At 41.8% G+C, this 14,973-nt stretch overlaps 1 protein-coding gene across 3 annotated transcripts in view; it reads left to right on the top strand.

Annotated features, from left to right (window-relative positions):
* Nucleotides 1-14,973, top strand: part of fbxo21 (F-box protein 21) — a 38,829-nt gene extending 23,856 nt beyond the window's left edge. For all 3 annotated transcript variants that reach the window (XM_028824590.2, XM_028824589.2, XM_028824588.2), the window contains exons 11-12: nt 464-621; nt 14,344-14,973. In XM_028824590.2, coding sequence (XP_028680423.1) covers nt 464-621; nt 14,344-14,579 — 394 coding nt within the window. In that variant the 3' untranslated portion in view covers nt 14,580-14,973. The remainder of the gene's footprint in view (nt 1-463; nt 622-14,343) is intronic.

Genomic DNA, 14,973 nt, shown 5'->3' with positions numbered 1-14,973 from the left:
ATTTTCAAGTTCTTAATCCATTTACAAGTCTCAGGAGCCTATCCTAGCAGTGTCAAATGCAAGGCAAGACCTCCCACAGTGTAGAGCAAGGCCTTCTCAGGCACATATCCACACTGATGGTCACATAAATCATGCTTTGCATGTCCATTTCTTGTAGTGTGGCAGGAGAACCAGAATATGCAAAAATAAAAAACATGGACTTGAGGAGAGAGTGTATACTTCACAAGACCGCATGTTCCCTAAACATCCACCAGATGGTCTTAGCAGGCCTGTATACCTGTACTGTATGTTGCTGGATCACCCCCATGATGTTTTGTAACCTTTTTATTCCTTGAGGTTTGTTGTTGTTGTTTAAACATTTAGTATTCTTTAAGTGCACACAGTAAAGTGCAAAATTTGATTTTCCTAGAAAATTCAGAAACAGGATTTCAACAGCTTTGACTTCTGTTTGACTTCTCTGTAGATCTGGGTACAACTGTGTGATTTATGGCTGGGATCCAAACTGCACGATGGGTGTGGAGTGGATTACCACTATGAGGGTCCACCAATTACCTAATGGAGCTGGTCAACCATTCTACAATGTACTAGTCCAGGATGGCACATGTCGCTATGCTGCCCAAGGTAGGAGTTATAGTTTGAATGGGTGTGTGTGTGTATGTGTATTAAGTCGTGCAAAATGTGAAATATAAATTGCAAAAGACAAAATGTAAGTATAATCTTATAGAAACATAATTTAAAATAAATTACATATTTAATTAAAATTGTTCTTGGCATTTTCTGAATCTTTGCATGTTTTAAATCCTAATTGTTTAATTTATTCTCGGACTAAAGCCACATAACATATTGGGTTCCAGGGTAAAAGAAAATTTATTCTGTGCCCATATTAACTAAATATAACATATTTATGGACAACAATTAACAATCAAATGGCCCCAACAGTGTTGATTGGTCTTTCACACTTTGTTGCAGTTCATACTTTAACACAGACTCGTAAGGGCCTTCTGCCAAGAGCTGCTCACTTGACAGTAGTGTCAATCGTCAATTTATCAAAACGTTTTTTGCAGTGAATTTGTTTGTTGTGTGGCGGGATTAGGCAAAGTTGACATGCCCCCCACCCCGTGTTCCTCATGATGTTGTCCGAGGCCAGCGTGACATCTCAGAACTGTTCCAACCTATACTGGATTCACCATCTCCATTCCGTCCTTACCATCCACCTGGTTCAGGCCTACCGAATCACCAGCACATGTTCATCAGTGAGCCGCCCATAGCAGCAGCCATAGCCTGGTGGTGGCAATCTGATGGATGTCTGGAGAGAGTTTTTCCAACCTCAGTGACCCAGTCAGACTTACAAGGTGATGATAGCAGCAGTCACTGCCAGCAGCAGGAATGCATGGTGAGCAGCAACTACCTGGGGTGCACATTAGTCTGACTCCATAGGGTTCTGGGTCACAAGGCTGGATTTAACCCACGAGCTTGCTCAGTAGGAAGTAGTGTTGTCAGCCTTCTAGGCTACTGTGTGAGTGAGCTTTCACTGCTGCAGGCAGGAGTCAGTCTGACATTTATAAAACTGAATGAATCCATAATGATTTCCAGCCCCCTGTTGGGTCCCTTGTCTGTCCCTCTGGTTTTCTGTAATTTGTATGTGCAGTGGGCTTGTGGGAGCCAAGCTTCGGTGAATTCATGCTTCCTGTTCCCATTATCCACAATACATTTTGCTGTTCTGTTATTAAGCTTTCTCACTGTTATCTAAGGTGTATATGTAGTGGCCAGACCCCCTTGACTTAATGCTTCCTGCTCCTGTTGCCACCTTCTTTTGATTTTATCTTGGAGTAACATGGTGCTTGGTGGTTAGCACTGCTTCTTCACATTTCAGGTCATAGTTTTGGCCACAATATTCAGTCCACCATAGTTGGCACACGCTTCCCTAGCCCTCAGACACACTTAAAAGACCTCTTCTTCTTCTTTTGGCTGCTCCCGTTACAGGTTGCCACAGCGGATCATCTTCTCCATATCTTTCTGTCTTCTGCATCTTGTTCTGTTACACCCATCACCTGCATGTCCTCTCTCACCACATCCATAAACCTTCTCTTAGGCCTTCCTCTTTTTCTCTTAACTGGCAGCTCTATCCTTAGCATCCTTCTCCCAATATACTTAGCAACTCTCCTCTGCACATGTCCAAACCAACGCAATCTTGCCTCTCTGACTTTGTCTCCCAACGGTCCAACTTGAGCTGACCCTCTAATGTACTTATTTCTAATCCTATCCATCCTCATCACACCCAATGCAAATCTTAGCATCTTTAACTCTGCCACCTCCAGCTCTGTCTCCTGCTTTCTGGTCAGTGCCACCGTCTCCAACCCATATAACATAGCTGGTCTCACTACCATCCTGTAGACCTTCCATTTCACTCTTGCTGATACCTGTCTGTCACAAATTACTCCTCCACCCTGCCTGCACTCTCTTTTTCACCTCTCTTCCACAATCCTCATTACTCTGTACTGTTGATCCCAAGTATTTAAACTCATCCACCTTCGCCAACTCTCTTCCTTGCATCCTCACCATTCCACTGACCTCTCTCTCATTTACACACATGTATTCTGTCTTGTTCCTACTGACATTCATTCCTCTCCTCTCTAAAGCATATCTCCACCTCTCCAGGGTCTCCTCAATCTGCTCCCTACTATCGGTACAGATCACAATGTCGTCAGCAAACATCATAGTCCACGGGGACTCCTGTCTAATCTCATCAGTCAACCTGTCCATCACCATTGCAAATAAGAAAGGGCTCAGAGCCGATCCCTGATGTAATCCCACCTCCATCTTGAATGCATCCATCACTCCTACCGCAGACCTCACCACTGTCACACTTTCCTTGTACATATCCTATACGACTCTTACATACTTCTCTGCCACTCCCGAATTCCTCATACAATACCACAGCTCCTCTCTAGGCACCCTGTCATATGCTTTCTCCAGGTCCACAAAGACGCAATGCAGTCCTCACAGGTGGCGCAGTGGTAGAGCTGCTGCTTTGCAGTAAGGAGACTGTGGCAGATTGTGGGTTCACTTCCCAGTTCCTCCCTGTGTGGATAGCGCTTTGAGTACTGAGAAAAGCGCTATATAAATGTAATGAATTATTATTATTATTATTTAACTCCTTCTGGCCTTCTCTATACTTCTCCATTAACACCCTCAGAGCAAACATAGCTTGGCATGAAACAATATTGCTGCTCACTAATCATCACCCCACTTCTTAACCTAGCTTACACTACTTTTTCCCATAACTTCATGCTGTGGCTCATCACTTTTATCCCCCTGTAGTTACTACAGTCCTGCACATCCCCCTTATTCTTAAATATCGGCACCGGTACACTTCTTCTCCACTCCTCAGACATCCTCTCACTTTCCAAGATTCCATTAAACAATCTGGTTAAAAACTCCACTGCCATCTCTCCTAAACACCTCCATGCTTCCATAGGTATGTCATCTGCACCAACGGCTTTTCCATTCTTCATCCTCTTCATAGCTGTCCTTGCTTCCTCCTTGCTAATCCGTTGCACTTCCTGATTCACTATCTCCACATCATCCAACCTCTTCTCTCCCTCGTTCTCTTCATTCATCAGCCTCTCAAAGTACTCTTTCCATCTGCTCAACACACTCTCCTCGCTTGTAAGTACGTTTCCACCTTTATCCTTTATTACCCTAACCTGCTGCACATCTTTCCCAGCTTGGTCCCTCTGTCTAGCAGATCGGTACAGGTCCTTTTCTCCCTCCTTAGTGTCCAACCTCTCATACAACTCATCATACGCCTTTTCTTTAGCCTTCACTGCCTCTCTCTTCACCTTGCGCCTTATCTCCTTGTACTCATGTCTACTTTCTGCATCTTTCTGACTATCCCACTTCTTCTTTGCCATCCTCTTCCTCTGTATACTCTCCTGTACTTCCCCATTCCACCACCAGGTTTCCTCTCCCTCCTTCCTATGTCCAGATGTCACGCCAAGCACCCTTCTTGCTGTCACCCTTACTACATCTGCTGTAGTTTCCCAGCTGTCTGGTAATTCTTCACTGAGACCCAGTGCCTGTCTCACCTCCTCCCTAAACTCAACCCTGCAGTCTTCCTTTTTCAACTTCCACCATTTGATCCTTGGCTCTGCCCTCACTCTCTTCCTCTTCTTGATCTCCAACTTCATCCAAAAGAGCACCATCCTATGCTGCTTAACTACACTTTCCCCTGCCACCATTTTGCAGTCTTCAATCTCCTTCAGATTGACTCTTCTGCATAGGATGTAATCTACCTGTGTGCATCTTCCTCCACTCTTGTATGTCAACCTATGTTCCTCCCTCTTCTTAAAATACGTATTCACCACAGCCATATCCATCCTTTTGGCAAAATCCACTATCCTCTGACCTTCTTCATTCCTCTCCTTGACACCATACCTACCCGTCACCTTCTCGTCTCCTCTGTTCCCTTCACCAACATGCCCATTGAAATCCGTTCCAATCACCACTTTCTGTCCCTTGGGTACACTGTTCATCACTTCATCCAACTCACTCCAAAAGTCTTCTTTTTCATTCATTGCACACCAAACTTGCGGGGCATATGCACTAACAACATTTATCATCACACCTCCAATTTCCAACTTCATAATCATCACTCTGTCTGACACTCTTTTCACCTCCAAAACACTCTTAACATACTGTTCCTTCAGAATAACCCCTACTCCATTTCTCCTCCTATCCACACCATGATAGAACAATTTGAATCCACCTCCAATCCACCCGGCCTTACTCTTCTTCCATTTAGTCTCTTGCATGCACAATATATCAACCTTCCTTCTCTCCATCACATCTGCTAACTCTCTCCCCTTACCAGTCATACTGCCAACATTCAAAGTTCCTACCCTCAGTTCCACTCTCTTTAACTTCCTCTTCTCCTCCTGTCGCTGTACTTTGTATGTAAAAGCCAGATCGAATGTTATTTACCTTGATTTATTTACTTATCTTCCTATAGCGTAAAGTCACAAGTAGACTGCAGAGCTTCCTGTGTACATATACAATGTACAGCGACGGCAAAGTGTGCCGTGCATTCTTTCTCCGATGTAGAACCCTCGTCATCATCTGAGTTCACCTCTGCTATAGCGCGTCTTTATGGGAAAACAGCAGTGTCAGATGAGGAAGGAGTGTGACCGTAACTGGGAGAATAAACTGAATAAAAAAAAAGTATAACGCTAACCTTTACAAATACCGTACATTTACACCGGCTGTTACAGACTCAAATCAAATATGTGTTTTTATTCTAAAATAGTAAGAATAAGAGCAGCTCACTTCTCAAAGCGGAGTTGTTTGGAGTCGAACTCGTGACCCTTTGATTAGCAGATGGCAGTTCTTACCATTACACCACCAAAGCAAGTGTAGTGAGGACTTGAATAAAACTGCACTTATTTAGTTATACTTGTACTTTTTGTAAAAGTGTTTATTTGATATTTGGACTTCAGGCTTCACACATTATATGCTTCATGTCTACATTTTGTCAATTAGTACCAAAACATGAAAAACGTTTCTGTTTTAACGATGTGTTTACATAGATTGTTGTGGACATGGAACACACATGAAATGCATGTATTCCAAATTATGATATAGTATTTACTCTAGTCTATACAACTCTTAGCAACTGACACGCAGGTAAACAGACTTGAGCTGAGAAAACCTTGTGTGACGTTGGGGGGGGGATGTGATAGCAGGCTGCTTACTGCTTATGGACACATTTACAAGACAAAAGATGCTGATGGAGAGGTGCGAAGGGATTTAAGGTGAACTGGATTTACGAGTTTTTTCGTAGGCTTTGGTAATTCTAGTGTTAAAGAGGAAAACAAATTGTGTAGATAAACAGAATCTTTCTTTCTTGTCCCCAGGGGGAAATTTTGGCTTTTTACAGAAGCTCATTAAATAAATAAATAGATAGATAAATATACACACACTACACTATGGTGTGAACACACACCAGATTGCCTATAAAGAAAGAAAATTAAAAAGGAAAAAAACTTCTGACTTGGCAGTCACAGGCAATGTAGCTGCTAAAATATATAAGGTGTCATCAGGCACAGGCAAGACGCGTGTCAAAAGAATTCTCAGAGTCCAAGAGTTCGTTTTAAAGGTATTTAGTGAAAGGTAAAAGTAAATAGTCCACACAAGAATAAAAGAAAAAAATAATTACACACGTAGAATAAAAGGCAAAAAAAAAGGAAAAAATTAATCTTCTATAAACTTAGCTTTTCTTGAAAAAACTTTAGTATTTTTATACTTAAAGGTTCTTAATTTCTTCTTTCCTACTTAAAGGTTCTTAATTTCTTAAAGGCTGTTAAGCCAGTTGGCGCACAGGCAAGTGCCTAGGCACGATAACGTGCGGTCACGGTTAAAAACCGTATGCCTCCACACCTTATACAAGGCAAGGCTGACACTAACTAACTGAACAGTGATGTTTACTCCAAGCTATTAGAAATGGCAAGAACATACCAAAACGATTCTATTCATGGGGGTTATAGGAACCTTCCATAGTTTATGCATTGTCATCAAATAAACATTCATGAATCTTATAGAACAAGGAAAATGGCTCTTACAGGCACTGTGAGGCTTTATGCAGGCATAATGCTGTTGGAATAAAGGAGCCGACTGAACCGTTTCTTGAATAATTTGTTGGCTGAAAGTCCTTGGTGTTAGTGTGTCGAAGAGGATGATAGATAGATAGATAGATAGATACTTTATTAATCCCAAGGGGAAATTCACATACTCCAGCAGCAGCATACTGATACAAAAACAATATTAAATTAAAGAGTAATAAAAATGCAGGTAAAAACAGACAATAACTTTGAATAATGTTAACGTTTACCCCCCCGGGTGGAACTGAAGAGTCGCATAGTTTGGGGGAGGAACAATCTCTTCAATCTGTCAGTGGAGCAGGACAGTGACAGCAGTCTGTCGCTGAAGCTGCTCCTCTGTCTGGAGATGACACTGTTTAGTGGATGCAGTGGATTCTCCATAATTGATACGAGCCTGCTGAGCCCCCGACGCTCTGCCATGGATGTCAAACTGTCCAGCTCCATGACTACAATACAGCCTGCCTTCCTCACCAGTTTGTCCAGGCGTGAGGCGTCCTTCTTCTTAATGCTGCCTCCCCAGCAGACCATCGCGTAGAAGAGGGCACTTGCCACAACCGTCTGATAGAACATCTGCAGCATCTTATTGCAGATGTTGAAGGATGCCAGTCTTCTAAGGAAGTATAACCGGCTCTGTCCTCTTGCACAGAGAATCAGTATTGGCAGTCCAGTCCAATTTATTATCATCCAGCTGCACTCCCAGGTATTTATAGGTCTGCACCCTCTGCACACAGTCACCTCTTATGATCACGGGGTCCAGGAGGGGCCTGGGCCTCCTAAAATCCACCACCAGCTCCTTGGTTTTGCTGGTGTTCAGGTGTAGGTGGTTTGAGTCGCACCATTTAACAAAGTCCTTGATGAGGTTCCTATACTCCTCCTCCTGCCCACTCCTGATGCAGCCCACAATAGCAGTGTCATCAGCGAACTTTTGTACGTGGCAGGACCGAAGTCCGATGTATATAGGCTGAACAGGACCGGAGAAAGTACAGTCCCCTGAGGCGCTCCTGTGTTGCTGACCACAAAGTCAGACCTGCAGTTCCCGAGACGCCCATACTGAGGTCTGTTTGTAAGATAGTCCACAATCCATGCCACCAGGTATGAAAACATGCAGCATTGGTCATAATGACACTCAGTTTGTTTCAATTCTTTCCTTAGCTGCAACCTCCAGGGGGTCCACAGTGCCTCTCATAACTGAGCCTGCCTTTTTAATCAGTTTGTTCATTCCGTGGGCCCCTCTTGAATTGATGTTTCCAGCCCAGTACAACACACTGGCCATCAGAGTTCTAAAAGATGTAAAGGATATCATTACTTGCATTAATAAAGGAACACAGTCTCTTAAGGGAAAAAGAGCCTGCTCTGCCCTTGTTATATACAGGTGCTGGTCATAAAATTAGAATATCATGATAAAGTTGATTTATTTTAGTAATTCCATTCAAAAAGTGAAACTTGTATATTAGATTCATTCATTACACACAGACTGATGTATTTCAAATGTTTATTTCTTTTAATGTTGATGATTACATCTGACAACTAATGAAAGTCCCAAATTCAGTATCTCGGAAAATTAGAATATCAATTAAGACCAATGCAAAAAAAGGATTTTTAGAAATGTTGGCCAACTGAAAGGTATGAACATGAAAAGTATGAGCATGTACAGCACTCAATATTTAGTTGGGGCTCCTTTGGCCTGGATTACTGCAGCAATGCGGCGTGGCATGGAGTCGATCAGTCTGTGGCACTGCTCAGGTGTTATGAGAGCCCATGTTGCTCTGATAGTGGCCTTCAGCTCTTCTGAATTGTTGGGTCTGGTGTATTGCATCTTCCTCTTCACAATACCCCATAGATTTTCTATGGGGTTAAGGTCAGGCGAGTTTGCTGGCCAATCAAGAACAGGGATACCATGGTCCTTAAACCAGGTACTGGTAGCTTTGGCACTGTGTGCAGGTGCCAGGTCCTGTTGGAAAATGAAATCTGCATCTCCATAAAGTTCGTCAGCAGCAGGAAGCATGAAGTGCTCTAAAACTTCCTGGTAGACGGCTGCGTTGACCTTGGACCTCAGAAAACACAATGGACCAAAACCAGCAGATGACATGGCACCCCAAACCATCACTGACTGTGGAAACTTTACACTGGACCTCACGCAATGTGGATTCTGTGCCTCTCCTCTCTTCCTGCAGACTCTGGGACCTTGATTTCCAAAGGAAATGTAAAATTTACTTTCATCAGAGAACATAACTTTGGACCACTCAGCAGCAGTCCAGTCCTTTTTGTCTTTAGCCCAGGCGAGACGCTTCTGACGCTGTCTCTTGTTCAAGAGTGGCTTGACACAAGGAATGCGACAGCTGAAACCCATGTCTTGCATACGTCTGTGCGTGGTGGTTCTTGAAGCACTGACTCCAGCTGCAGTCCACTCTTTGTGAATCTCCCCCACATTTTTCAATGGGTTTTGTTTCACAATCCTCTCCAGGGTGCGGTTATCCCTATTGCTTGTACACTTTTTTCTACCACATCTTGTCCTTCCCTTCTCCTCTTTATTAATGTGCTTGGACACAGAGCTCTGTGAACAGCCAGCCTCTTTAGCAATGACCTTTTGTGTCTTGCCCTCCTTGTGCAAGGTGTCAATGGTCGTCTTTTGGACAACTGTCAAGTCAGCAGTCTTCCCCATGATTGTGTAGCCTACAGAACTAGACTGAGAGACCATTTAAAGGCTTTTCCAGGTGTTATGAGTTAATTAGCTGATTAGAGTGTGGCACCAGGGGTCTTCAATACTGAACCTTTTCACAATATTCTAATTTTCCGAGATACTGAATTTGGGACTTTCATTAGTTGTCAGTTATAATCATCAACATTAAAAGAAATAAACATTTGAAATACATCAGTCTGTGTGTAATGAATGAATCTAATATACAAGTTTCACTTTTTGAATGGAATTACTGAAATAAATCAACTTTGTCATGATATTCTAATTTTATGACCAGCACCTGTATAGTTCTTCTGTGTTATGTGACCAGTCCAACTTGTCATGTACTTGTAGGAGTGAACCACCTCAACATCCACTCCATGAATAGTGGCCGGACATAGAGGCTGTTTGGGGTGGTGAAGGTGAATAACCAATTCCTTTGTTTTTTTCATTCTCAAAGTTTCTCAAAGATACATACCACTAATTGATGTACCCCAAAAGTGCAGAATCATCTGAGAATTTCTGCAAGTGACATGATCTGCTGTTATAATTAAGAGGTGTCCAGAGAAAAGGAGACCGGACTGTTCCTTGTGGCACCCCAGTCCTTGAGCTTTACACATTGTGGCCTTCTGGACAGGTAGTCCATTACCGAGGACACCACAGGCTCATCCACCTGTACATCTCTGAGTTTGCCCCTTAACAGGGATGGCGGGGTGCTGTTGATGCAGTTATACATTTATTTATTGGCATATTTCAGAGTGGGTCACTTTACAGACAGTTGGAACACGCAGAAAACTGTGATGGCCTAGTTTATTCAGGCCCAATTTAATTTGATCCCTGCGATATGCAACAGGAAAAAAAAATATGCCAAGATATTTTATTAATTTACAAAAGAAGCTCCATACTAATTCACAGTATGGTAAGAACATTACAGCTTCAAGCCAACAGTGACCAGTCTGGGTTGGGCAGCATTGTTATTCACTGTGCCACCCTCCTTGAGCTTGAGTCTTATTTATAAAGAGTTCATAATCTGCTGCAGTGGCACATTGCAAATGTCACCACTTAATCCTGGCTCTTTGTGAGAACTCTAATGACGCTCACAACTCAGACCAGAGCAAAGTGCTTACTCATTCAGTCAGGGGCCTGTCATTGGTTGGCGCAGAGAATGCGTTTGACACAGCCCAGACACCTCTGCTGTTCCCGGATTGTGCACGTGAAATTTGACCAACATTTCAGAAATTTGCAACCATGATTTACCTAAGCTCTTATTAACTTCATAATATGCTTTAAATTGGTAATAAGCCGGCTGAGAAACTTTTTATTTATACTTCTGTGTTAGACAATGACTAAAGCTGTAATGTAATCAGGCGGTGACGTGATGGTCCGCATGGCACACACCAAGGTTATTATAGTTTTGCCTTTTTATATTAGTTTTTATTTCTATATTTTTTCTGATCTTACTTGGAAATTCAGTTTAGTTTTAGTTTTCCTTCGTCGTGTATTTTTAGTTTTAGTTTAGTTTTTATTTCACAAAGACATTTCTATTTTATTTTTATATATATTAGTTTCAGTTTTAGTTTTAGTAATTATGGCATGGAGCGCCTACGGAGTTAGTTTTGTGTCACAATCAGACAGAACTGTACACTTAACAGATTTGGATACGAGTTTAATGCTAGTGGAAGCTTACTACACTGCCTGGTTTACTATCTGGTTTTGTTTTTGTCTGATAAAAACAAGCATAATCAAACTAGACACTGAATATGAACAATTTTACACAATTTTATAATTTTTAAAATATTTTCTCATGAAAATCACAGGGGCTTAGGAAGAACAGGGCTCTTAGACTTGAATGAGTGTGCAGACCCCACCTAGCTGTATTGAGGGAAACAAAGAACAACAAGCATTAGTGTCAAGGTTAGGGACAGCGAGTCGTGAACAGACCACCATAAAGGACAGTAAACCGATAATGAGCAGAGTAAGAGCAGGTAATAGGAGTACGGACAGGCATAAAGCAACAGAGACAGCGTCTGAGATTAAGAACAACATATACATTACCTAAACCTGTTTATCCAGAGTAGGATTGCAGGAAATCTGGAGCCTACCGCAGCAGGTTTGGATTGAAGGCAGGATAAATCCCTGGTATGCAATATGTATGATATGGCTGATGTTAAGAACAAAAAGAATATGATATTTCAACTATCTATTTTGAGAGAGAAAAACATTGAAAAAAGGGAGACAAATATTTTAAAATATAATTCTGCTAATGGATTAGATTCACAATATCAGGTATTTTGAGTTGTGAATATGAACTAAAAAAGATAAATTAATAAATATGGAATAAATACAAAAACCCATTAGTATGTTTAGTTTTTCATCACTTGTCAGACTCTCTACCTTTGTTTGTATCGCTTCGTTGTTAAACAATGTTTTTAAAGCAAAAGTAATTGGTCAGCAACAATATGCTGATCTTGTACGATGACCTAGTCAGTCTCTCGATCAGTGTCGTTTTATTATCAAAAACCGGGAGTGGACTCCCCTCAGCTTTCTTGTATGCTCAGATATGGGGATGGATATTTGAGGGGTAAACCGCAAGACAATGATTATTTTTATATTATGTACATTAAGGAACCATCAACAACAAATCAAATTAATTATATATTGAACAATTATTATAAAAGTAAAGTTGAAAAAATCATACTCGCTTTTTTTTTTTCATACAGCTGCAGAGTCTGTGTTCAGGTAAAGTACCACTTCCGGGTGATGGATTTGGCCCAAAAGTTAATACAGATCTATAATTGTGGTGTAACATCCACATGCCGAATTTCATCCATCTATCTAGTTGAGTTTTTGAGTTATTGTGTTTATACACACAGGCAGACACAGACATACATGCGTGCGCGTACACACACAATTCCAAAAAACAGTATTGTTGGACACTGGTTAGTCTATAACGTCAAGACTCATCAAAATATCGAAGTCGAATTTTTTCATGATTACTATACTTCGTATATGAGAAAGTAAAAACGATTTCTCCTGTGCAAAGTGGCAGGTGAATTGCTGTTAACAAAAAGCAGACACCTGAGAAATAAACTGAAACATTACTCACTCGTGATTTTTCTGTCCATATGGTAAACGTTTTGTTGACCAGCACATTCTGATTTCAGCCATTTGAATTACATCTTGATGATACAACAAGCACAAAGAAAGGCGGCATGGAAATCGCTTTCTATTTCTCACGCTTTACGCACCCGCACTCAGCTTGCTCTGTCACCGCAAATGCTGTGTGAACAGCCGCCCTCAGTCACCAGCCGCCGTTCACTGGATGAATATATGCGGGCGGCACGTGGTGGATGACTTTCTGTTTTAGAGTTAAAACTTACAAGGGTTAAAGACTAACAGCAAGAATATTAATTCAAAAACGAAAACTAAAAATATTTTAGTAAATTATTATTTTATTTCAGTTAGTCTTTCCAGCTACTTTAATAGTTTTGTTTAGTTTTAGTTGTTCATTTTGGTTTTGTTAATTATTTTATTTCAGTTTACGAAAATGTTTTTTTAATAATAGTTTCAGTTTTGATTTTAGTTTTCGTTAACTATAATAACCTTGGCACACACGCTGTCCAGCAGGATGCTTAAGCAGTGTTTCTAATCTTAGAACGTGATGGGAAACTAAAGGGATGCTGGGTCACATGTGACCAGAGCAAATTGGCCATCTTGATCGTTTGTTTTTGAGTATTCTAGTAGTTTGTTCAGGTCTGTTGTTTCTTGTAATGACTCAGTGAAAATTTCTATTGAGAATAGGCCAGGGATAGTCAGGTTGGCTGTAAACCAACGGTGGACGGCTATTTTCAAGTCCGTTCAACCTTGGCCATTTTTGGATATGCCCAGAGTTGAACCTTTGGCCTGGTCTGAAGCCCAAGGGACTCTAAAGCATTAAGGATATCTCTGTACTTTGTGCTGTTTGGCTCCCCCTCAACCCTGACTAGTCCCCCAGTCCCTGTCGCTGGAAAAACAGCCCCACAGCGTGATGCTCATTGTTCACTGTTGGAATGGCACTGCACAGGTCTCCTCCACACAAGATGCAAATCATAGTCTCACCAGACCAGACAGTCTTCTTTCTCAGTCTGAGAGTCCTTCAGGTGCCTTTTTTTTTTTTTCTTCTATGCGTCTTTTACTGAAACGAGGCAGATGTTTGGCCACACTGTCACAAAGTGTTGCAGTGATGGTTGTCCTTCTAGAACTTTTTCCATCTCCACGTACGTTCTCTGGAGCTTAGCCAGAGTGATCATTGGGTTCTTGGTCACACCTGTCTTACCTGTGGCCCTACTCCCACATTTGCTCATTTCTGCTGGGTGGTCAACTGTAGGAAAAGTTCTGAATTTCTTCCATTTAAGAATCATGGAGGCCTCTGTGCTCTTGAGATCCTTCAATGCTGCAGTAATTTCTTTGTGGCCTTCCCCATATCTGTACCTTAACACAACCCTGTCTTTGAGCTCTTCAAGCAATTCCTTCAACCTCACGGCTTGCTTTTGCTCCTCTGTGGGTCCTTCTATAGACAGGCGTTTGACTGACCTAATCACGTCCAGTCAAATGAATTGCCCACTCCAAATGAGGTGTAGAAACCTCTCCACGATGGTCATATAGAGTGGGAGACACCTGAGCCACACATGTCATAGCAAAGGGTCTGAATACTCGTGCTAAAGATAACTCACAGTGACATAAGGCTAGAACAACATTGTGAAAAGTCTGAAAACGTCCTGAATCTACTGTGTGTGTGTGTGTGTGTGTGTGTGTGTGTGTGTGTGTGTACACCTATAAATTATATGTGTAGGTCTATATGGGGTCCGTATTTGCTCTTACATAAATTCTAGTCTGTACACCACAAGTCAAAAGAAGGGACATCTGAAAGGTTTCTCTTCATGAAGTTTGAAGCTGTTGTATTGCCAGTAAAGGCTGAGAAGATAGACTTTGACTTTCAAGTTATCTGCTGCTAATTTTCGTTTTTCGTAGAAAACCTGGAGCTTCATCCTTCACCCCTGGAAATGGGACATCCTGAAATCGGCCGCTACTTTTCAGCATTTATGGACACCTATTATGTAGCAAACGAAGAGCTGCAAGCTCGGTATCCCCTGGACATGGTGCACACTATCCGGACAATTCAGGAGTTTTACAAGAAAGACACGCAGCAGCAGCAGCAGCAGGACAGACCTGCAGACGCTCAGTTACACAGAGCGCTCGATGGCTAACGGTTACAGACCCACCCCGGGCTGGCTGGCTGTCGCCATCTTAGAATGACTCGTGCCAAGTCGGAGCCAAGAACCATCTGCACATACAATGAAGCCCCCCGTTTTCCTCTTTGGGAAGAATCTGGACAGGACTGTCCTCTACCTGCACTTACAATGCCGTATCGTAACCTCAAAGAGGAGTTGACTTTTTTTTTTTTCTTTATATGATTCAACAAGGGGGAAAAAAAACAAACTAAAGGGCTTTTGTGTATTATTTGCATGGTATTAATTAGAAACGAAACTAACGGTAAGATACATGAAGCACTAGATAACGCCAGTATGATTTCAGATAACACTTGCACTATGCATGCCTTCCTATGGTAATAAAATGTGAAAATATAAAAATGCTGCCAAA

This window comes from Erpetoichthys calabaricus, chromosome 18, assembly GCF_900747795.2.
Source record: "Erpetoichthys calabaricus chromosome 18, fErpCal1.3, whole genome shotgun sequence".
Lineage (NCBI taxonomy): Eukaryota > Metazoa > Chordata > Cladistia > Polypteriformes > Polypteridae > Erpetoichthys > Erpetoichthys calabaricus.
The sequence above is the reverse complement of the archived record's forward strand: the minus strand, read 5'-3'. Positions and strand labels throughout refer to the sequence as shown.